General features: G+C 39.1%; 1 protein-coding gene across 1 annotated transcript in view; it reads left to right on the top strand.

Moving 5' to 3' along the window:
- Positions 1-24,395, top strand: part of LOC150089800 (uncharacterized) — a 57,579-nt gene extending 33,184 nt beyond the window's left edge. The window contains exons 3-5 of the mRNA XM_090390107.1: positions 895-1,023; positions 8,091-8,177; positions 24,330-24,395. Of these exons, the coding sequence (XP_090246233.1) occupies positions 895-1,023; positions 8,091-8,177; positions 24,330-24,395 (282 nt within the window). The remainder of the gene's footprint in view (positions 1-894; positions 1,024-8,090; positions 8,178-24,329) is intronic.
- The last annotated feature ends 1,978 nt before the right edge of the window (positions 24,396-26,373 follow it).

Genomic DNA, 26,373 nt, shown 5'->3' with positions numbered 1-26,373 from the left:
ATAATCCCATTATATAAGGATTTTGTTAGACGGCACCTGGAATACTGTGTTCAAGTACGAAGCCCGCATCTAAAGAAAGACATCGAGCTTCTTGAAAGGGTGCAAAGAGGGGTAACTCGCCTGGTGAGATCGGCAAAAGGGCGTCCTTATGGAGAAAGACTCTGAATATGTGGCTTGCAAAGTTTGGAAACTAGACACCTTAGAGGAGATTTGATTGAGGAGTTTAAGGTTCTGAGAGGTATCAATGAAATGAATGAGGACGAAATTTTCAAGATTAGAAATGATGCTAGAACTAGGGGACATAAATTCAAGTTATGATGGGAAATGTTTAGATTGGATTGCAGGAAGTGTTATTTTATCCAGCGAGTTGTAAATTACTGAAATAGGTTGCCTACATGGGTGGTAGAGCCTGACAGTTTGGGGAAATTCAAAGGCCATCTGGATAGTACCTGCGGGTGAGGGAAGTACATAGGATGATAGGTTTAATTATCTTTTCTTTTATTACTTGTTATTATTTTTTTTTCATTGTTTTGTTCGGGATTTTTTTTGGCTGGTGCAGCTTAAGTCGTAGGCTTTTTTGCACCATGCTGTCATTAGTAATACTAATACTAAGTTGATAGGTTCAACAAATTTAAGGAGGCACCGGACAAACGTTTAGAGGGAATTGTTGTGTGAATTTTTTTTTTTTTTTTTTGGCTGATGCTACATAAGGTCATACGGTTACTTTTTTTCATCAGATGCCACGATTACTATCACTATTATTACTATTTGTTTCATACTTTTTTCGTGTGATATTAGCTTGACGAAAATATTACTCATTTTCATAATAACGAATTTAGGATAGCAAAGTCTTTTTATGTTTTCTGATATGGGAAATTAATTTTCTATTTAAAGGTAATCACAGACTTCAGAAAGTGCATACAAAAGAGTGAACCGGTTAAGAGTTACCCAACCTTAGAGGAAACTATTGAATTCATATGTGAAGATAGATGGGAAGGTTGCGAATGCAATGCTCTGGCTGAGGTATGAACTTCCTTCACTTAAAAGTAAAACATAATTGACACTATTAATTAATTTGCATTAATTATGTGATTAATTCAGGAACATCTTCAGCGTTCTGTAAATGTTCCTACCACCTCTGCTTTGACAGTTGCATTGTAACCTTTATTTTCGATGTGTTAACTTATATTGTATTTGAACTGCTAATTTAATTCATTCAAAATTTTTAGCATGTGTCTTTTCAGCTTCGTTTTATTTATTTATTTTTTTTAATTAAAGGATTATGCCAAATTTTATTTTATCCCGAAATCCAGGTGCCTTAATGGGCTATTCTAAGGATGTCCAACCTTTTCCCGTAGAAGGGCCATTTCAAAGTTAGATTTTTTGTGAACATTAAGTGTAAAAAAAGTTTCTATTTTCATGTTACATTTTTTTTTTATTTTCAGCACATATATAAAAGATGCAAATTTCCAACAATTTCATAGCAAAAAGTTTTTTAAGATTTTATAATTGTAAAAATAGTACTTCTTTTTTTTTAACAGCTTACTTTTACTTTTAAATGCTTACTTCAAAAAATTTACAACCTCAAAAGGATCACTTCGTTACAATAGTAAGGTCAATAAATAAATATAATGAAACACGTAAATCTGAAAATATTAAAAATTTTGGTGATTACAATTCATAATATTTACTAAACAAAACGTAACATTTAATGAGATCATTGAGGCTGGATAATTAAAAAAAAAATGTTCAAAATTTGATTGAAAATTTGTGACGCCCATTCACAATACGGAATTAAGGTAATCAACTGTTATTCTGTTTATTTAAAAAATATCTATATATATTTGATTTCATGCGTAAAAAAAATTCCTTGCAAATATACGTTGATCCGAACAAAGTAGCAGTTTTAATGACATGTTTTTTTTTTCAGCCCTCCACTGCAGACCACTGCTTCAATCACTGGCTACAAATTTCAACCTCAACGACACCCTTATCAGAATCCAGAAAGCCCTCAATGACAGGACAAATATAATGACAGGACGTTTTAATATAAAAAAAATTATTTTTTTTATATTAAAACGGCCTGCGACAAAATAAAAATAACAGCTCTAGTCACCAATCTCCAGCCTTATTTTAACATTACAGGAAATTCTCTCAGCATAATTAAATTAATCCTGCAGCACAAACATCTCATCATCTCACATCCTAGCTTCTGTACAACACGCACTACTAACATGGTAGTAGTGCGTATCTCACAAGGAGGGGGGAGTCCTGTCATAAACTTTATTTGGCGTAATTGTAGAGTCTTTCCTGGCATCCCAGTCTAATTTTCAATCATGATCTGAAATTTTACATTACATCTAACAAAAATTAAGTGCTTTCAGTACTCTGCAGGCAAATTTAAAAAAAATCTATCGACTTGAACAATGTCTGACCTCGGTTGGTTTACAGATTGACCAAGAAAAGACAGCCCAAATGTCATTCACTTGGAAGAAGTCATACACTAATATCAACGTGCCATCAATGGATCATTGACTGAAAAAAATAAAAGGCACAAGGATCAGGGGTTAGTATAGGATGAAGGTCTGACATTCCAAGCACACCTCCTGAACACAAAAATATATTCTGCTATATGGGAAATTCGCCGGGGACTTATGGGGATACACCATGCTGAATTGGTCAAGAAATACGTCATTCGATGTCTCTACCCTATTCCTCTTTATGCAACAACTGTTTGGTCATTGGCCCCTGCAACACACTTCAACAAGTTCCTCAGATTAGAATACTGGCTCCTGAAATGACTTAACTGGCGGACTGGCAACTAGTACACCATATCTAGGGCAACAAGGACACCATTTCTACGGTAATTAGCACACATGCAACTAGTATGCCATAAAAAAAAAAAAATGTGGCAGCTAAACTTCTTGCACTGCTCAGACTAATCACAGGACCACTTGGCACCCCTGATACCAATGACCTAATAAAAACTCCCCGAATTGCAGGAAGAAGTCAAGTGGACAGAGGGTTCCTGCTACGTATCAGTTTCAGCAATCTCAAAGGTCTGAGACGCATGTTCCCAGGAAACACGGTTGACTTGATTAGCAGTCTAACCATCGATAGGGATAAATTCTGCCAGCAGCATACCTACAAACGCCAGAAGCTAATTACACTTACACAAATCTACAGTTACGGACTGCTTCAACCAAGAAAATATCATTTTCTGTATATATTTCACGATTTTGTCCAGCACGTTTGATCAAATATTATCTTGCTTAGTTTGGGATACTACGGTATTACACAATTTTCAAGTATGTAATTAAATGATTATGTAAATAGTGTTACTTTCATGTTAAGCACAATCTTCTAGAGCAAAGAAAAAAACAGATAATAATAATAGTAATTTTCGTTTATTAGAGGAAAATCTTCAGATGAGAGAACCTTGTAGAATTCAAGCAGTTTACTTTTGCAGTCCGTATATTTATTTTTGAACCATGTTTCGGTTTGAAGATTAATAATTTCAAGTTTCAACCTGGGATCATAATTTTTAGCCATAATAGCAGTAAATAAATCCTCAAAAAGCTTTTGTATTTTTTTAAGACAGTATTAAGCCAGAAAATCAAATTTTAAACTCGTCAAAAAGTAATTGTAATAACGACGGGCAACGATTCTTCCGAAACACGTGTCTCCCTTTTAGCTCGGTACAAAAAAAAAAGTGAACTAAATTGTCTTTCTCAATTTGGGATTTAAATGATAACAATATGAAATTATTTGTATATCATCAAAAAAATCAGTGGCCAATTAAGAGCATCTAAATAACTAGAAATGTCTTTAAGAATTGCAAGATCAAACATTCACTCCATATTTGATAGTCCCTTTATTGGTTTGGTTTCCTCTTTTCTATCATAAATATATCAGCTTCGATTTCAGAAAGAAACTTTTGAAACATACGGTGATTAAGACCATGAGCTGTTACACAATTTACGGTTGAAATAACCACATTCATAACTTTTTGGAAAATGAATACTTTCCCAGAGCTTCTAAATGCACAATTCCTTGAATTCCAATAGAAGTTCAGCTCCGATGTATATTATTTTCTTGGTTATGCTATCCATAATACTAATGTTTTTACCAGTCATATTTTTTGTACGGTAGCTGTGAATCCTGCGAGTTTTTTAATATTTAATCCTAACTTTTCAAAAGATCGGCAAAAATCTTCAAATCTATTTTCACCTGTAGTTGTTCCATGCATACACTGTAGATCAGCTAAGTCTTCAACTATACAAAATTATTAATAGTTCCACTTATGAAAATATGAAGTTGAGCCGTGTCATTTACATGAATACTGTCATCCAGTGTCACACCAAACTATTTCATTTATTTTATGTTTTCCAAAAGTAGCTCAAACAAATTCTTTCGAACAGCATGAATATTAGCTTTATGCGTTAATTGATGCATATGATGCAAGAAAGCAAGCTAATAGAGATATAATAAAAAAAAAATCATATTCCCTCAATCCATTCACTCAAATGTTTGTCTATTTCTGCCTTGAATTTATTTAAACTACCAAACTTCACAACAGCAATGGAAATCTGTTCCAGCAATCAATTACCTCTGGCCAACGGCAAATTTCTGCAAACCCATTCTACAACTGTATTTTCCTCAAATTGAATCTATGCCCCCCTCACCCCCAGTTGGTAATCTAGCAAGGGGAAGAATCCCATCAGCATTAAGGTGGCGCAAACCATTCAAGGCCTTATACACCCCGATAAGATCACGTCGAAGTGGTCTTATCGGGGTGTATTTACTCGTTCTAACAACTATAAATCCTTCCTAAAATTAGACTTACAGATCTGTACGCAGTACTCAAGCGGTGGCCCGATCATTGCCTTATACAAAGTGATAATCACGTGCTTATTCCTCCTGGGGTTAGTTCTACCCATATTCAGTACTTTTATGTGTCAAAGTTAAACATTGTTTGCCATTTCTCAGCAAATCTGCACAACTTTTCTAGATCTTGTAGCAGTAGCATACTGTCTTTATTGTCATTAATAAACTTTGTAACCTTTGTTTCAAATGCAAATTTGCACATTAAGCCTGATATACCTTCATCAAATCACTGATGAATACATGAAATAACAATGGGCCCAGCACGGAACCCTAGGGGACTCCACTAATAACATTAGTCCACGAAGAGCAGTGTCCATTAATTTGATTACCACTCTTTGTCTTCTCCCACACAACGTTCCCTTTATCCATTGTAGAAATTTTTCCTTAACGCGATTCTATTCCAAATTTTAAAACTGCCATGTCTTCAATGTCCAACAGTACCAAAAAAAAAAAAAAGCTTTCCTAAAATCCAAGTATATAATACGAAATTTTTTTTTGCATCCAGTACATTTGTGACAACACCATAGAATCCAGTCAAACTGGTAAGGAAAAAAAAAAACCTTCCATTAACAAACCAATGCTGTCTAAACCAATGTGTCTAAACTATCACTGCAGTCTGGTCTAGATGGTATTCTGTAATGCTTCTTTAACCAGTGGTGACTCCATTTTTTTCCACGTAACAGAAGTTAAACTAACAGGTCTATAATTGCTTGTGTCACCCTTTTATTCCCTTTCTGAATCGTGGATACATTTGTGCATCTCCTGTCCATGGAGTTCTCCTTTGAATCCAAGAATGCTGTCGTAATTATGGCTAAGGGTTTGGTAACTTCCCTAACTGCCTTCTATAATATAATTGGGAAGATTCCATTCACCGTGGTTCTTTTCTCATGTTTAACTTCAATAATTTCTCCTACAAAATCATTTAGCTCCCTGTTAGAGTTTTAAAAGCTTCTGTCCTCCCCTTCCACACGCACTTCCTAATATATATGTATGTAGATGCAAAATACTTATTCAGTTTGTCAGTACTGAGCAGGATCAGCAATAGTCGAACCCTCGATATCAAGTGGACCAATCTTATTCATCCCTTGATTCTAAAGTCTTCGTTGTTTTTCTTTGCATCCTTTACCAAAGATTTCCACCTGTCCTTTTTGCATAATATATTCCCTCTCGCCCTGACAATAAAGTCACCGACAATAGCTAGCTCCTGTGGGACGAGTACATTCTGCCTCAGAGATCGTCACTTTGATGACTGATGCACAGCAGTGAGCTCTAGTGTTGAGTTTAGCACCTGAGAGCTTGATGGGCCCCCTAATTTTAATTCCTTCTAGGGCATCTACCCTACTGTTCAAACTATCATATAAAACATCAGAATGCCGAATTGGCAAATAATTTCTTGACACTGCTTGCACCTTGCACACACAAAGACATCCTCCTTAGCTGGATCATGCCCTGTTTCAGAAAAAAACACCACAAACATTTCACAAGTTGCAATTTTTTTAGTCTGTGATGTGTTGGAAAATCACCCCCTTATGTGCTTCCCAGAACCACAGCACTCACGGTTCTTTGTGTCCGTTGCTTTGTTGCTCTATTCTGGGGCATTATTTTCGTTTGAATACCATTAATTGATTAACAACTAAAATTAATGAGATAATTAAATTTACTTAACTAATTGAGAATTTTACACTAATAGAATAGATACCCAGATACAGTGATATGCATTACGCTATCTAGTTTTACATTATAGCTTACGTTATCAAGTTAGAGATGTATATTAAACTATTTCGTATCGATCTAATATCCTACAACCACAGGGTCAAGTTTCAAACAGAACAAGTGTCTATAATTACTAAGTGAAACCAATAAAATCTCTATATAAATTCAAAATAAAGTAAGGAGCGTGACTTTGATTAAAAAGCTACGTCTAGAAATAAATTAATATTATTATTATTATTATTATTCTATACGGTGCGCTAATTTTTTCCACAACTTTTAACAAACGAAGTTTAATGAATTCACCATCACTGAACAATTTACTTTAAAAAACCATAAAATATACAACTTGAAAACTCGCACTTATAACAGATAAATATCTTGACATACGTTTTCAGTGTGTTCTGTTTTCTTAATTCGTTTTATAACTTCGAACACTTTTTTTTCCCAACACTCCTTTATATTGATCATAAGATTTATGCCTGGAATCATAGTGTCGTTTTAAATTATATTCTTTAAAATCTCACAGTCTCCTTACAAACCAAACACACTGCTTTTTCGGACTCAATGAAGGAATAGTCCTTAATCCACCTTTCGTTAAAATGCGGCACTTCAAATCGGCTTTACATTTTTCCGAAATATGTTTTTTCGGAACATTTTTAGGACGATTTAATTCAATACAAAATAATAATAATTCAATACAATGAACAAGTTATATCAAAAAAGTCTAATTCCACAATATGAAAATTTTGTTGCGTACCCAACTGTATTTAGCGGACATAATTGGACTGCAGTGGTCTTCATGTACACGTTTGATACAGTCGAGCTCGAAGCTTCATGCCTGTACAAGCAGTGGCGCAACTCTCTCAAAGGCTATTTTAGTTCACTCTCCGCATGGGCCGTATAATAATTATTATTCGAACCCGGATCCAGCCCGCGTGCTGTAAATTGGACACTACTGCTTTATTATGTAAGCTTGGGCTTAAATGCATCGGAAAAAAAGTTAAAGAGATGATTGAAGAGTACGGTAATGAGTGCCTCGGTAGGACGGCCTTGTTTCGGTGTGACTAAACATTTCCATATGACTAGCATTGTGCAGGGTTCGATCACCGGCATAGGTGCCGAGGTTCTGCTTCAACCCCCTTTTTCGCCAGACTTAGCCCAGTGTGATTTCTTGTTGTTTCCGCGTCTGAAGAAATCTTTGAAAGACATTCTGGGAGCAAAGACATCTTTGCTCCCAGAGCCATAACGGAAGCAGGACTCAATGTTTCGAAATATGGGTAGAATGGACTTTTAATGCGTGGGTAAGACGGTTGCGAAGTGTGCAAATTTCAAGGGAGCGTATTTCGAGAAGTAGAAATCCAGAGAAGATTCAAGCGATGATAATTAAGATGAGATCTTCAATCAACCCGCGAATTAAATGTTCATCCCTCGGATATTTGTAATGCAGTATCGGTGATGTTTCTATTAATTAAACATTCTTTCTTTAATAGAAACAGAAGAAAGTATGGGATTGCTTCTGGAAGAAACGAAACTTCGATGATGGAGAAAACTTCGAAAATTTAATTGAAGCAGACAAGGTAGTTTTTCAATGTTTATTTAAAATATAATTATGATGCAGATTTTTTTAACAATCAAAACTATCATTTTTTCTAGTGAAAATTATAAAACCAAATAAATAAAGAAAGAAAATGGTAATTTTGATTTTTGATAACCCTTGTTTGTATGTGGTCTTACAAGGATTGTGCTCTCTTTCAGAGAACATTTTTTAAAATACAGTTAAGACGATGTAATTACGTGACAAAAAAATATTGTACTTAATATTTCCTGTTCAATCCATGCAGCCTTGAATAAGATTTGAGGATCAACATCAGAGTAAAATCAATTTAAAGCCGGCCCCTTTCAAAATCGGCCAATTGGTAGGCAAGGGCATATCACCACATTATCCGATGCCACAGAGACCATAACAAAACCAACGATGCCGTTCGTATAGCACACGATCGATGCAGTTGAAGGAATTTGTCGGTGGCTACACCAGCTCCTCAGGGATTTATGTGACTGGAAGAAGAAGATATATATATATATATATATGCAGCATGTATCTGATCTTTATGAGTTGAGTTAATTACGGAAAATTCAGAAGTTTTAATATTTCCAATGCATTCTCAACCGCTACAATTAACTGGTATAAAAATTGATTTTTAACTGCAGTGATTCGCTTATTAACCAGAAATTGACCTTATTTTCATATAGACATTAAAGTGTATAGTTGCACTTACTCATACTCTCACAGTTCAATATTTGTATTACTTGCATATTCTGTTTATAAAAAAATAAGAGCATTATCAGATTCGAAACTATATTTGCATTGAGTTTGTATGACGAGTTAATAAGAATCAAATGAAAATATAAGGAACAGAAATACTATAGACCAAAACACTGTGAAAATTATGAATGCCTTTGTATGAAGATGTCATGAGCGAGTAACTGAGAGTTCCTGGGATGGAAGATTTCAATCTTCTCCTAATTGATTGCAGCAACTGGAAAAAAAAAAAAACAAAAAAAAAAACTCACTACTGTAAGACAAATTTTAAACGACCTAGATGAGTGTTCTCTTTTTCAGCATGTTAAGGAAAATACTGGGGAAAAAATATTTTTTTTTCTGATCGTCCCCCATGATCCTGATGGTATCATTGGATTTCCAGCCCTCGAACCGTATTGGGGAGACATGAGGGGATGCTAAAATGAATGATGACGAGCTAGATTTCGGTTGTTAAAAATATGGCTTGAGGTTTTAATTTCATAAAAGGGGACTCTCATAATCTTCTATTATGAAATGCTTATGTAACACATGCTCTCTGTCAAGTAGAAAGAGCACTGGGCTGAGAATACAAGGGGATTATAGAATAACTTTAAAAACATCGTGAATTAATATACAAGCTTGTCGCAAAAAAATGTATATAAAGGAATCCTACAAAATTCATGCAACATACCTGCATACTAATGTTGCTTTTATATGTAAAAGACGTTTGCTTCTGTTTCAGTGCAATGTTATTTATAGGGAATGCTGTTTATACGTTTCTTGGCAAACTGTTGGATAGACAGTATTTTGTGTGTGCACCCATTATGTAAGAGAAATCAATTTTTGGATCCTGCGTGTTAGGGCTGTTCGTCGAATATCTCTTAGTAAGTTCTCTAAGCACATTCTTGTGATTAGAAGTGAGATTAAAACCTGATTAAAAGTGAGACCTGAGGAGACACATTCCGTAGACCGCAGACACAAGAAGGATCTTTTTGGAAACGAAGAAGATCCTTCTCGCGTCTGCAAGAATTAGACAGCTGTTTTTTTTTTTTTTTTTTTTTTGATTTGGTAGTTGTCGGCGCATCGGCTTCTGTGGCCATATTGCACCTCCCAAGGTTTTTGCAGTACTTTGATCCAAGCCCGAGGCGAGAATCGAACCCGCGACCTTTGGGTTGCCGGGCAGGTACTTTACCCACTCGGCTAGCCCGGTCGGCAGACAGCTGGTAGCATCTAATGTACGATTGCCAGCTCTATAACAACCTCCACAGCATATTAATATCAAAGATAATGTAGTCTCCCAGAGGGCAAGAACACCACATACTGGACACGATGGCGACCGGGCTAGCCGGATGGGTAAAGTGCCTGCCTAGCAACCCAAAGGTCGCGGGTTCGAATCCCGCCTCGGGCTTGGATCAAAATACTGCAAACACCTTGGGAGGTGCATTATGGCCACAGAAGCCAATGCACCAACAACTACCAAATAAAAAAAATAAAAAATAATAAACTGGACACGAAAGAAGAATACCAATCATTCATCACCTATGCCTAAGAGCTCGTCACAAGAAGACAAACACTAATTGGGATGGAACGCCACTGATCTTGTTTGTTTGTTATTTGGTTTTTAGGAGCATTAACAAGTAAAGCCATATTGCTCCGGTAATATGCGGTGGTCATTCCCTGACCTTTCCGCATCCTCCATATTTGGTGGTGACGGGCTCGAACCCTGGTCTAATCAAGAAGCGTGTGCTACACACTGCTGCTTCTACCCACCTGGCTACGGAGGCGCCCACTGATCTTGTGCCACCACCCAACTCACAAGGCCGCCCGGGCTAGCCAGGTGGGTAAAGTGCCTGCCTGGTAACCCAAAGGTAAAGTGTAAAGTGTTTTTAGGGTCAAATGGCACCAAGGGTTTCCCCCATCTCCGCATCTCCGCGTAGTTTACATTGTGGGTGAAACAGTTGACTGGAAAAGCCAGAGATTTAAAAGTGTATGGACTTTGTATATGTGTGATGCCTTGTAAAAAGAGAGAAAAAAAGAAACGCGTCGGTGTAGGGATAGAATCTCTTAGTTTTGCTAGGCCAAATTATGGGCGTAAGGTAATTTAGACATGTTAAGTTCTTCTGTGTAGGGCTTTCGCTAGCGTATAGGTAGAAAGGGGGGAGGCAGAAGGCTGGGGGGAGAAAGACAGAAATATGGGGCCAATAGAGTAGATAGCCCCAGTTTTCAGTGGGCATGCGCCTTCCCACTGAAAACTGGGGCTACCTAGTAGTAGAAGATATGGGGTAGAGAGAAGGGTAGGACGAAAACGTCCCCCTACTTCCTTTATACCAAGGAAGTAGGTATAAAGGTGAAGGGGACTAGAGTGCTCTCTTCAGATCGCCATATGGCTATTGGCAGCTACTGCTGCATTTCTGTTTTCAAGTTCCTTCACTCATGGTACTTGATGTCAGTCATTGTAGATGGTGATTATTGTCCTACTCCTGACGAAGAGGTCTTGTGCGAACTGGGATAATGCTCTATATTCATCCTCAGTATCTATGAAATGGGATTCCAATCCTTTTGGTAGGTATCTTATTTTTGTTATAAGTACCTCTCTTAGGTCTTCATATTGTGGGCATTCGTACACTATGTGATTGCAGCTTTCTGTCTCCCCGCACGTACAGTTGGGATCCTCAGTGAGTCCGAATCCGTGCAGCTCGTCATTGTAGGGTCTGTGTCCTGTTATTAGAGATTAACAGGTCCGTGTCCTGTTATTAACCCAAAGGTCGCGGGTTCGAATCCCGCCTCCGGCTTGGATCACAGTAAAATGCAAAAACTTTGGAAGGTGCATTATGGCCACAGAAGCCGATGCGCCAACAACTAACAAAAAAAAAAAAAAAAAAAAAATCTCACAAATTGGAAAAAGCCTAACAAGCAAAATGACAAAGTTGCAGACAACAGCTTTCTAGAACTGGACTGCATAGCACTAGGGCCACCCCAACTTAAAGTGACAACAAACACGGACTTCACAGCCTTCATATGAAAATTGATCAAGACCATTAACGATTTACTAATGTATTCACCAGGATTTGATATTAACCACCGATGAAGACAAGATGCGGCCTGCTGCCAAAGCGCCATTAGGCGACCTGCACCACGCTTCCTTTTTTGGTGCCTTTATTCCCTTTCCCCTGGAAGTGGGAGACTGGTCTCTCTTCCCCCCGCTCTCTTTTCCTAGTGCAGCCAGCCCCCCACGAACTTTTCTGGGAATGCCTTTCCTATTGTCCCCATAGTTCTGCCTGTCCTTTCAGCCTTTCCCCCGCTACTGTAACTAAACCAACCGATTATGGCCAAATTTTTTTTTTTTTTTTTTTTTTTGGCTCTTGCCTCTGAAATATTCGGAAACTAGATGGTAGGGCCAGCCAGAGTAGCAAAATAATCTATCTACTGGCGGGTGTATCTTACCTGCCTCCTCGTGGCTAATTGTGGATAACGGTGGGTCACATTAAGGGCCCAACGTCTAAATGGTCAGAGAAACAACAGAACATAACACTAAACGACATACCCATATCCCACCCACTTTTAAATATCTAGCCTCCACAGAGTACTGTGCTTCACGAACAGAGTAAAGAACGCAGAGATGGGGGAAACCCCTGGTGCCTTTAGACAGCTAAAACACTTTGCACTTTATACTGTAATTCTTAAATATTGGGTTTTATTGGAATGTATTCATTAAAATACAGCATACTTTATAATTATTGAAACTATTTAAGAAATTTATTGATTCTGTTTAAGAATGCTGAACATAGGTATTTCCTGTATATAATATTGTTAAGCACATATTAGCTTATTTGGGTGATTTAGTTAGTTGTGTGATTACATGGTTATCCCTAATACGGGAGTATTAGGGATACTCCCAGTATATTGGCAGAGTTTGCCATAATTTCTAGATTGGCTATTTTAACCTAGGTTTTCTCCTGGGCTGAAGTACAGGCTTTTAATAGGTATATCTCAGATTATGAAATAAACTCAAGGCAAATTTTAATATACCACCAGAGTTTTTTTTTTTTTTTTTTTCCCTCAGGTTGGGCAGTCTGGGGATACAATTTTGTCCACCGGTATTGCACTTCCTCCGACGGTCATGGTCCTTAGTATGGAAAGGCACTAGATAGTAAAACCAGGCCCGGTTCCACGTGCCTACATGCCCGTGGTGAAGACGGACACTGGACAGGCGATTCAGGTGATTGCCTACCTGGTGACAAAATGAATAGAAAACAACTAAACAACACAACAACACACACGCGCACTGCACGAACATAACATTACACACATTTCTGGCCTTTTGCAGAGCTCTGTATTCATCACAGAGTACCAAGTTGAACTTTTGTTCACGTGCCGTCCTACATAAGATACCATACATGTTTACATCTACATAAGACGAGAGTTGGCGTTTTTTCGCTGTGTATTGTGCCTTTATATTATGTGCTCTCGACTATGTGCTATTTTTAATTGTCTTTCCGCCAGCCCCTTCATTGAAAAATATATGCACAAAATTACAAATAATTGGTGAGTGTTTTGATAGTAACATTGTTTAGAATAGTGGGGGAATGTCCTGTTGTAAAGGAATCTTTATTCTGACTATTGTCAAATTATGTATAATGGTTTCAATATGGCTGCACTGCTCAATCGTTTACATGCTTGTGCTTATAATTCTGTGGGAAAATAACATTGAAACCATTGTTCCTTCTTCTCTTAAGGAAAATTGGCGCCACATTTTGTCGGGAAAACTAGAAGAAGGCGGCCATATTGGACAGAGCTCAACCTAGTGTATAGTTCGCATAAATCTTGCTATTTTGATCAAAACAGGTAATATTAGGAGTATCTTCACTGGTGTAGTTTTTCATGAGGATAAAGCTATTTGTGTATGAATTTCATGAAATTGAAAAAGATGCAAGTTTCTGCTGTATTTAGACTCAATATTATCATTGGCATTACAAGAGGCATGTAATGCACGAAAGCCAGCTTATGCAGCAACAGCAAAAAAAAAAAAAAAAAAAAAACAAACCGCTCCATTTCATCCCTCCGTTCGTTCCAAATACCTGTCCAGCTCAGCCTTAAATTTATTTAGTCTATCAACTTCCACAACAAAGGATGGAAGTCTGTTCCACAAATCAACTACCCGCTGGCTAAAGGCAAATTTCCGCACATCTATCCTACAACTGTCTTTCCTCAATTTGAATTAATGCCCCCTCAGGTAATTATTCTGAGCAAGTGGAAGAATCCCATCAGCATTGAGCATGCTCAAACCATTCAAGGCTTTATACACCTTAATCAGATCGCCTCGCAGGTGTATAGTCTCCATACTATAATTTACAAAACTTAAGCCTTTCTTCGTAAGAGTAGCCCTTTGTTCCATTCACTAATCTTGTTGCCCTTCTCTGTATTCGTTGCAACATCTCTGCATCCTTATTAAAATGAGGCCTTCAGACCTGTATATAGTACTCAAGGTGTGGTCTGACCATTGCCTTATACAAGGGGATAATCACGTCCTTTTCCCTGCTAGAAAAATTCCTGTATATCATTGACAAGACACAATGAGCTACTTTTGCAGACCCTCTGCACTGCTCAGAAAATTTCATATCTGCCTGCACAATGACCCACAGGTCCTTTTCATTCTCTACCACTGTCAGTGTAGTATCACAGAGTGGATACGTTACTCTGGGGTTACTGATTCCCATATGTAGTACTTTACATTTATCAATGTTAAACTTCATTTGCTACCTCTCAGCCCATCTGCTAAACTTTTCTAGATCCTGTTGCAGCGCGTACTCTCATTAGTGTCCTTTATAACTCTGCCAACCTTTGTATCGTCTGAAAATTGGACATTAAGCTTGATATACCATCATCAATATAATTTATAAATACAAAAACAGTAATGGACCCAACACTGAACCCTGAGGGACTCCACTAATAACATTAGTCCACGATGAGCTGTGTCCATTGATTACCACCCTCTGTCTTCTCCCCCTCAACCATCCCGTTACTAATAGCAGCAATTTGCCTCCAATGCCACACTGCTCCAATTTGTGCAGTAGTCTTCCATGTGCAACAGTATCAAAAGCCTTTTTAAGATCAAAATATATTATTTCAAAGTTATTCCCTGCATCCAGTTCCTTTGTGACCACATCATAGTATCCAATCAAATTGATCAGGCAAGGCTTTCCCTTAACAAAACTATACTGTGTCCGAGCTATAACTGAAGTCTTGTCTAGATGATCCTGCAGTACTTTTTTAACCAGTGCCTCCATTAATTTTCCTGGAACAGAAGTTAAACTAACAGGTCTATAATTACTTGTGTCAGCCTTTGATCCTCCTTTGTGAATTGGGGTCACATTTGCACATCTCCAGTGCTGGGTACCTTCCTTGAGTCCAAGAAAGCTCTCATAATTATGGCTAAGGGTTTACTTACTTCCTTGGACGCCTCCTTTAATATCACTGGATAGATCCCATCTACCCCGGGTGCCTCATTTAGTTTTATCCTCAACAATTTCTCCTCCACTTTCCTCTCAGTTATTACAAAATCATCTAGCTCACTGCCAGAGTTTAATTCACCTCTGGCATTCCCTGCCCTGAATAACTCCTAATGTGTGAATGTAGAGGCAAAATACTCATTTAGTTTGCTAGCCACCTGAGCAGGATCACCAACAGTTGAATCATCAATATCCAGTGGACCAATCTGATTCATTCCTTTCCTTCTAGAATTTACATGTACCTGTTCCTGTTCTAAGCTACCCAAAAACAACCCATGTGTTTACTTGTACCCCAATGATTCCCAGCAGTCTCTGAAATACCCTGCATCTTGTTTTCCAGGCTGCTGCTCATTCTAATAGAAGCAGTGCAAGAATCACTTTCACCTCTGCCAGTGGCTACTGTTAATCTGTTAGTCCTTGTAACCCACCCCAAAGCTAGCAGTTTTCCGACCCACCAAACACTGCCTGGATAGCATCAGCAAATAGTCTTGCACCCTTTATATTTAAGTGTATCCCATCCCTGTAGAAGCAGTCTCTCCTGTTAACAAGTACAAACAACACTGAAAAAATTGTACCTCTAGAGCCTTACACAGTCTTCCCAGGGCCGAATTGATCGACAAGGCTCTCATCATATACTCCCGCCTATCGTGTCTTGGCAGAATTGCAGTCACTTTCAAATTCAACCCTAATCCACTACTTTTTTTCAACAGTGACCTCTACTATACGAGTGAACATTAGAAGCTGATAGCACACATCCAGAAGGAAATAAAGGTATCTCCATCACCACAAAGAAATTACTTAATTTTAGGATATTTTTCGAACGTCCCATGGTAGATACTTCACTAGATACCAAACAGCTACGTTTAACCATTTCATAGCTTTCATGGAACTCGGTTTTCATTCAGGTATTTTTATCCGGCTATTGTACTTGTTAAAACTTATCAAATTATAACTCAGTGGAGGTGCTGTTGTCTGCTTTGATAAATATATATTGCATTGTGCTTTACATTGTGAACTGACATCATCATGACCAAGAACTGAAACAAAAATTGTCCTTTCAAGGAACATAAATAACCCTCCTGTACAGCAGGACAGTCTGCCGTTCCGTGTCCAAGGGAACAACCTGACCTGTCACAGAGCAGGGACGACGGAAGATGAAAATAACAGAAGTGAACCATCTACAGATTTAACAATGACTCCTGAGGAATTCAGCGTAGACAAAGCCAATTTCCCGGAACCATTCCTAAAACATGAGGACCCTGTGGGTGAAGAATTGAAGACAAAAATTTGATAGGTAAGGAGAGAAGAAGAGAAGATATTGGTCGGAAACTGACTCTCCCCAAAGAGGATTTATTGAGTGAAGTCAATGAATCCTCTAGTGATTCTGAATGCGAGGATACCATAAGTCAGAATCCAGCTTTGTCGGGATGCCCATCGAGCAAATACTAACTATACGAGATTCACTTGAGAAGTTTATGGCTGACAAGTCAAATCGAATCACTGCAGCTACAAGGCCTGATGTCATTGCCATATATCAGTGATGTCAGTAGTGCTGTATCTCCATATTGAGAATGAAAGAATACAAACAAATCTTGACGTTCTTTCTCAGGAACCGGAAAATCAAATGCCAGAGCGTCCCGTTTCCTTTGCCGAGACGCTAAGGAGTGGCGTGGGGCAGCCCTTCACTGACCAGCCAAGTAAACCTACTACAAACATGGAAAAAAAAAGAAAAATCCAGTCGCTTGTAATACTGGTGAAGCGAACTGCTCGAAACGAGTATAGGTGTGAAGGCAGCTCTGATCAAAAACATGAAGGCGCAAATGAAGTCAATTAGAATAAGAAACAAAAAGCAGACCAGGATGCCCGGTATAATAATAGAAACTGCTAACAGTGAGGATGCACTAACAATTTTTAAGAATCGAGATATCACCAGCTACAGGTGAAAAGCGGAAGGCCCAAACCGGAAAGGGCCATCGACCGTCCTGTTTGGCGTTGACCACAGTATAACCCCGGAGAACTGTAAGAAGAAATATATCTCAAGAACCTGAGTATGTTCCTACCAGAAGAATCGAAGACAGAGGACCACAGTGTGAGCAGACAAGAAAGTGACACCCATTGGATCATGACCAAATTCACCAGCACTGAAACCTACATCGATCGATCTAACTACCCTACACGAATGGGACTTCATGCCAAAGAAATGATCTACTCACTGGACGAAAAATGCACTGAAATTCTCCTTAGTGGTGGGAACAGAAACGACGGACCAAATCTCTCCGGGATGCAAAAGACATAAACCGTGATAATGCCTCCTTCTAGTCGGACAATCGCCCCAAGAATGAGACACAATGGATTGAAAGAACTTACCCGGACGGGCATATAGCCCGTGACTTGCAGGCACTGGATCTTATCTCCTCTTTGGAGTTGTGTTTCCCCCCAACCTTGAGGTTAGCAGTTTTGCTACCACTGTACCATTGCGGCGACACGAGCTGGGCACTCTTGCCTGACTCGCTTAAGAAACCGGGAAATATATTGAATAGTGTACTGAGATTCTGTGACATGAAGGAGGTGTTGTTTGGCAAGCCATCTGGATCGGCAGACCTTGTTGTGAATATCTTCCACATGGTGTTTAAAGCTAAGCTTAGGGTAAAAGATGACTCCGAGATCTCTGTGCTTGGTTACTGTAGGGATGAAGGTTCCATGGATTTTCAAGTTTAGTTGAGTTGGGTGTGATTTGAGTGAGAACACCATTTTTGTCGATTTATTTGGGTTAATCTGGAGAGGGAACTGTGCTAAGTACGTAACTAGAGCTTTTAGACTGTTGTTGATATCGTCGGAAGCAGTCTCAGGTTGGTCGGTCCCATGTATCCTATAGAGGAGTTTTAAATCATCTGCATAGCTGAGAAAATCCATTTCCTGGCATAGAAATCGGTGGATGGCAGCAGTCAAGAGGAGCGCAGATAGAACTTCGCCCTGGGGAACAACTACACTGACTTTCCTAGTGAAGGATTTTTTATTCACCGGCAGGTGAAGAACTCCGGTTGTAAGAAGTGACTTTAAGAATTGAAGGATATTTCCTTTAATCTGGTATCCCTCCTCACAAAGCTGAAGGAGGGGCTGGATGTCAATGCAGTCGAAGGTAAACTGGATATCTAGATACACAACTGCCATCTCCTCCCTGTCTTGTAGGTCCTCCAAAATGGTGTTAGTGGTTGCCAGCAGGTTGGTGATGGTAGACCTGCGTTTCAGTGCATAATGGATTATGCACTGAAATATTGGTTATGGTTTCAGTGCATGAATTGCATGGGAGAACCTGGTTGGTTAAGATGGGAAGAAGGCACTTCTCCATAACTTTGAGGATGCATGACGCTTTCATAATAGGCCTGAACCGTGATAATGAGGTAGCTCCATGTGTGTTTGGAATTGCCTGAACTATATATTGGTTCCAGGCTGTTGGTAAACTTTGAGTTGTGAGAATTCCATTTACGATTCCTAGAAGCGCATCTATGATGAAAACGCTTACGCTTTTAGGGATAAATTGTAGGATCCCATCAAATCGAGCACATGATGTTGGTGGGATACTATTGTTGGCCTGGATGAGTTCTCCTATTGAAATGATGATAGATGTGAGGGTATCTCGCTGACAACTACTGTGAAGGTTCTTGCAGTCTGATGCAGACTTGGGCTTGAATCTGGTAATGCAGTCAAGCCATTCGATCGTATTACTAATTAATATGATCTTAATATAGGGCATATTGGGCTTGGTCGCTCTTGGTTTATAGTAAATTCCAACAAAGTATAAAGTACGTGGATTATGCATAAGCCATACAACCTCACCAGAGTAAAGTTTGTTCAAATAAACGCACACTGAGCAAAAGCAGTTGCAGCGCAAATGATGCAAATGGCTGATGAGGAAAACCTGGATATCTTACTCCTCCAAGAACCTTACTCTCACGGCAAAGAGGTCAGGGAATACTCTATAGTATACAAGATAGTGCAGGTGGAGGAGGAAACCCCGTGGGTGGCAATCCTGGTCAGGACCTTGAGTATGCAATGATTAAATTATCTCACTTCTGCCTTTACTGGGCAGCGTGCACTCACACATCACCATGCCCATGGAGACTTCAGTATGGTTTCCCCTTACTGCCAGCCGGGACAAAATATCCTCACTAAATATCTCCAGAGTATATCTCAAGAATTCTAAAATTCCAGAATCATAGTCGCCGATGATGCAAATTGCAGGTCACCAGCGAAGTTCAGCAAAATCCAAGAAAGACGAAATATTCACAACGGACAATGATTAGAGTAATATCTCTCAAATAGTAGGCACACAATACTCAGACAACCCAGCAATCTACCAACCTTTTTCGGACATAGTACAGCATATCCGATTCTGGACTGTATAACAGACAGTGCTGAACTACGTTGGACCACGGGTAATAACGTTACTTCCAATTGAACCTGGACCATAAGCAAGCCACCTGTTAATAGGCAACCAACCTATAGGTGCACGGTCGACAAGGCAACCTGCCAAAGATTCAAGAAAACGCTCGCCATTCGGGTGAGCATTCCCTCAGTAATAATAATGAAAATATTCTTTAATAATTTCAATGGTGTACACTGGCAGACAAAAAAACTGCATCAGTTTTTTTGTGAATTTTACAAATAATATGTTTTGTGCTGCATTGTGGGTTGCAGAAATCTTTAAAGTGCATTTGTTAGATGGGATATATATCTATATGAATGAAATCCGATAAAAAGACTCCACCTGATATATCTATTTGCAATAAATATCTCCCCAAAGGGTAAAATGCGTAGTTGATGGAAATATGAGAAATCATTCAAATGACAATTGTGACAACCAAACATACATTTTATTGAAAATGGGGGTGGCGAGGAAGGGAAGAAGCAAGAGGACAGGCACCTTTCCCCCTGCCAGGGAAGTGGAGTGGAAAGAAAGCCAGGAAAGAGTGCCCAGCTCGGTCGCCAATTGGCGCACTGGCAGCAAATCTGCTGTTCAAGGTGGGGAAAAGATATGGGTCCAACGAAGCAGTCGGAACCAGTGCCCCGATGTCATTCATTGGCTATGTATCCATCCAGGTAGGTTAAGGTCAGTCACATTTATAGGTTATATACCCAACCAGGGTAGTGTTTCGTGGAGTGTCTCTTTTGCATCGCGGATGGGCCTGGTCCGTTGATCCTGTTTCCATCATCAGGGAGGGAGGTCTAGTGCTGCTTTTAGTCCGGTGTTGTCGACGTTTAATATCTGCTACAAGGCCTACTGTGCCCTGAGTTCCTGATCGCAGAACACGTTCTTCTTCTGGCAAAGAGTTCCTGTGCAAATCTGGTGAGGTTCTTATATTCTTCGCTTGTGTCCAAGAGATGATGCTCCTGGCTTCGCCTCACGTAGGTCAATCTTGTTATTAGATTTCCACGTAGGTACTCGTAGTTTGTACATTCGTGCATGAGGTGGGTCCAGCTTTCCGGTTCGCCACATGAGCAGTTGGGGTTTGGAGGAGCCCCAGTGATGTTAGTTTCTCGTTGAAGGGGCCGTGACCAGTCAATAAGTATGTGGCATATAGGCCTGGATGGAACCATACAGGTAGTTTCGGGAAAAACCTGTCTACATCAGGTTTGAAGCGTCGTGTCACCTCCCCTTTGGTTGAGTCTGTCCACCTGTTTTGCCATTCCTGTTTTAAGTGTGCCAAGAGCCGAGCCTTTTCCATTTTTATATTGTTTGTGAGTTCAATCATAAAGCCCGAGTAGGTCACAGAGATTCCTTTTGATACGTAGTATGCCAGTCGGAATCTGACCACTTCGAGATCCAGTAAGAATATTGCTCTTTGTGTCGAGTCCAGTAGTGGTTCGTGTATAGTGTATAGTATATTAGTGTGTTCGTGTCTAACGGCACCAGGGGTTTCCCCCATCTCCGCGTTGCTTTCATTGTGGGTGTAACAGTTCACTGTAAAGGCCAGAGATTTAAAAGTGTATGGATATTCTATGAGTGTAGTGTTGTGTATCGTTGTTCTTCTGGTCATTTAGCCGCTAGAACCCTGCTGGGGCCCAACGTTGTCAACACTATGCCTCGTGGAGGCAGACCAGTTACACTAGTATTGAAATAGTTACTCTGGCAGGTCCTGCCGCCTAATTTCCTGAGATTTCAGTGGCTAGGACCTAAAAGAAAAAGAAAAAAATATATATATGTATATGTAAATATATAGTAGTGGTTGGTGCTGGACTTCCCTCCAAAAACCAACTTGGCTTCAAGAGTGGCTTCTCCACAGTGGATGCCCAAGGAATATAATAAATGCACTCTCCGCCACAGATAAAAATATCCCCCCTTGTGATCTCTGTCAAATTTCCCGTGGCGTTTGATTCTCTTTGGTGGCCAAGCGCCCTCGGCAGGCTGAGTAAAGCCACAATTTCATCAAACGTGTACAGTGAAGTCAAATCATACCTTCTGATAGATTTATAACTGTCAAAGCCCCCTACTGCTCCCTTATGAGGCCGGTGTTCAGAAGCTGCTCGTAGGGCTCAGTGCATGGCCCATTCTGGGGAAGCTGGTCCTTTACATCTTTCTCTGCCTGGATCTTGAAGATGTCACTATACAAGCCTTTGCGGGCGACCTGATCCTGATCCTGGAGGCAAATTCAAAGCCCAACTAGCGACAACAGCAAACCAAGACATGAACACCCTGCAGAAATGGACCAAACAAAATAAACACAAGATATCTGCTTGTAAGGATTGCTTAATTTTACTCAGAGACACCTTGAACGTCAGAGGGCTCCACAAATTAAACTTCAAGGAACAACAATCAAGCTAGTTAACAAAATTAAGTATCTTGGAATACTACTGGAAAAAAAAAAAAACGTATCATTCATTCCCCATCTCGGACATCACCAAAACAAGATTAAGAAGTACTCATGCCTAATACTGAGAATTACCCGCTGGGATTGGGGACTGAAGAAGAGAAAGCTTACCCTATTTTATGAAGTTGCCTTTCTACCAGTGATAACATATACATCAGGTTCCTGGTTCCACAATGTGGAGACTGCTGTCAACAAAAGAAAGGTGGAAAAGATTCAGTGGTCAATGCTCCTGACGGTCTCCAGATCATGCTATAATATTCGTACCCATGAGCTTCAGGTGCTCAATAGAGCCCTGCCACTGGATCTGGAAATTATCTGCTATCGGCTACTTTACGAACTGTCCAAGGGCAGGACTTCCACATGCCTACACTTCACAACTAATCCAGTAAACAACAACCACAACCTGGAGAAGAAACAATTCCTCACTTATCTTCAATGAACCTGACAGACCAACTGGCCGAAATCGATCCAAGGATCGGTTGACTGTTCATCCTGGATATCCATAAGGTTTTTCCCCAAAAGTCCAAACTGGTTCATTTAGAAGATCTTCGATGTTCCCTAATAACCAGATTGAGCTTCATTCCACAAAATCAAGAACATCATTTCGGCCAGTTGGGCTGGACGAAATCGACCCAAGGAGCGGTCATTTGGCTGTTCATCCCGGATATCCATAGGGTTTTCCCCAAAAGTCCAAACTGGTTCTCTCTGGGAATTCTAACTTCATACCTGCTAATGGGGCATGGAACAATGAGAGTAAAACTGTGCACCCTCCAACTGAGTGACACACAACTAGAATCGTGGAACACCTAATGCACCAATGATAACTTTTCGAGGATCTTTGATGTCCCCTAATAACCAGATTGCGCTTCATGGCACAAAATCAAGAACATCATCCAGCTACAAAGCCCCGAACGAATATACCCAGGACCTCCTCTCTTGAAGACCATTCCCGCAACCACCATAGAAGTACCCACAAATAGATTTCCGCAACTAGGACAAGGACCTTAAGAGCCTGTACCTGGAATTCTGAAGGAGTAACAACACACTTCCAAAAACGGGACTTTACCTTGTTCTTGTGAGTGACTAGACCAACCTAAACTGACAACCTGACTCGGACAACCAGAAAGAGACATGACAGGACAAACGCCCCTTAGGGACGGCATCGGTTTATGAGATGCAGATGGAGTGTTGCTAGCTAGTTACCTTCAGAAAGGCATACACTTACAGAGGTACATCACGCAGTTCTTGTGAGACATTTGTCTGAAAACATCAAAGAGAAACGACGAGGGAAGCCCACAAAGCGAGCCGTGTTCCACCAGGACTTGGAAATCTTGGACCATTTCTATATTTACGAATCAGCACCATCGGATTTTCACCAATTTTTTAATTTGGAAAAGTACCTGGCTGGCATCCATTGCCCACTGATATTAATTTTATTGCTGCATTGGATGCATTCCTGTAAGTTCAAAAGAAAACCTTCTTCGCATCGCAAGCTGACTCAACGCAAGTATGCATCGGTGGCAAAAGGTAGACTTGGAAGGTGACTCTGTTGAAAAGTAACTTGTTAAAACACTCCTCAAACAAACAAACATTTCATATTCAGGCACGAACTTTTCAAATGCCCTTTGCATATAAAGAGAAAAGGCCATTCCTGGAGAAAAAAGCACCCAGGTCTTTCATATGGTAACAATAATTAATGAGGTAAGTATTACTGATAGAGGATACCATTCGGTGAAATGAAGGAGATGAGCTCCTGTTTCACAGAAATGGCTAAGTACAGTCTCCATTTTCTTCACGTCAGCTGCAGAATAATCATTGTTTCCCAGGAACTCTCCAAATCTTTATCTAGAGAGCAGCGATTTTTGTGGTAAAAAAAAAAAATTGAAATTTCCAAAAAAGGAAAAAAATTAGCAGCGTTATGAATAAAACGAATCACCATATATTTTTATCGCATTTCATGCATCCTAATGTGCAAATCAATGAATTCAATAATTGCAATATTAAATATCTGTTCAAATTTTACATTTCCTATTTATTTCTATATATTCACAGAAGTGTGGATTTGACCTCAGTCCCATATTGTGTTTCTTGGAAAAGCCGTCCATGAACAAGACGTAGGCTACAGGAATTAACTGAAGTAAGTAGACATCTGAAGTAGCAGTGGTTGACTGAAACCCATTTTCACATTAACTCTCAATTCAGTTCCTGTTCATCGGTGAATAATCGAAGGCACCTTGCGCTTTTTGAATAAAAGATGTTACCCCTAAGATTATAATCAATAAAAGTCTGTGAGATTATTATAATTTTTTTATTTTTATTATTATATATATATATATTTTTTTTTTTTTTTGAGGAAAGAGAGGTTCCTCATCTTAGCTTAATTTAAATCTTACTTAATTCCATTGTGTAAGAACAACATGTGGAATCGAAGTATCACATAACTGGATATTCCCGTTCATGACATGCAATTTTAATTCATGTTTTTTTCATTTTTCAGTCATTTATGGGACGAAGTCTTTTACACTCTAAGGGATACTTCAAGGATTTTTTTGGAAGAGGCTGAAAAATGTTCAATATATGAAATAAACAAAATTTAACCTTGCTGTTGCTTTCTTTGTTAATTTTTCTGGTGTACGGAAAAAATCTTTAATTTTTTTTAACATATCCACTAATGAATTCTTGAATTCAGAAGTAGAATGATAAAGCTGAAGTTGTAGAACCCATTACCTAATTCCAATTTTACATATTTTCTAGTGTATACTACAAAATAACTTATTAACAATGATAAACCTTGTCTTCTAATTGGAAGACTCACTATACCGGTTCCAAAAAATCCAAAGTTACCCACAGATTTTCTTCTGTATCCATTGGTTGCATTCTGTTGAAAATCTTTGAAAGTTATCTGTCCCTACAATTTTCGACCACTGCTTGAGCAATAGACCGCCACGTTACCACACATCACTGGAACAAAAATCTACCATAATAAACCTTGATACATTATTTCCGTTTCATCTTATCACCCACAGCAGTTCTTAAACAGACATCACCTTCATTGACATAAAATAATCTTTACATAATGTATCAATTCAAGCACTGCTTCAAATATTTAAAAAAATATAATTCAAGGCAATCGACTCATTAATTTCTATTCTGCAGAATTTCCTTAAACTTAAGGAAAGGATACCCACCATATCGGATGTTTTTTTTTTTTTTTTTTAGTTGTTGGCGAATCAGGTTCTGTGGCCATAATGTGCCTCCCAAAGGTTTTTCATTTTTGCCCTGATCCAAGCCCTAAGCGAGATTCGAACCCGCGCGCTTTGGGTGGTCAGGCAAGCACTTTACCCACCTGGCTAGTCCGGTCAGCCATCATAATCATCATACAGGATGGCAACTACCAGATTATAACTACTGTAAAAGGAGGGATAAAATGATAAAAAGATGAATAAAGAAGTATAAAAGGGGAAAACACCAAGTTTTGTGTACTATATGGCAGGCTGTTTTCAACCATCTCTTTGCAGTCGTCCTAGAACTATTTCTCGTAAATTGAAGTTTTGTATCTGCGCTGGTAGCACAGTGGAACGTCACCGTCCTCCCAACACCGGGTAGAAAAGGCCAGAGTTCCAATCCCATCGATGACGCAATGCACTTTAATGGGCTTTTTTCACTCCGTGGCTGAGTTAATCGGTATCAGGTGTAGGTTTTGCCCCCTAAGAAACAGGGTTTTTTTTCCTTCGAGAAAAGTCGACTGTAGAACACACGCAATTAACATAAGACACAGCACGGCACATGAATTTAAATATTAGAGTTACCTAACATAATCGTTTTTTTTTTTTTTTTTTCGGAAGTTGCTTGTCACCTCTAATAATCCCAAAACCGACGAAGAAATGAATGAAAGTACTACATCATAAATCAACCTATTTTTCAATTATTGAGAGATTTAGGGGTACTACTAAATAAAGCAAAAGCGTTCCATTTGAAATATCCATCACAAAAATGCATATCAAAGATGACATTTTTGCATTGATAAATGCAAAAATTAGAAGGTTTGATCACATAAGGATTTTGGTCTTTCTTGGGATGAAAACCACTTATTTCG

The sequence above is a fragment of the Mastigoproctus giganteus genome, chromosome 2 (assembly GCF_048544385.1).
Source record: "Mastigoproctus giganteus isolate SK-2022 chromosome 2, ASM4854438v1, whole genome shotgun sequence".
Classification (NCBI taxonomy): Eukaryota; Metazoa; Arthropoda; class Arachnida; order Uropygi; family Thelyphonidae; genus Mastigoproctus; species Mastigoproctus giganteus.
The sequence above is the reverse complement of the archived record's forward strand: the minus strand, read 5'-3'. Positions and strand labels throughout refer to the sequence as shown.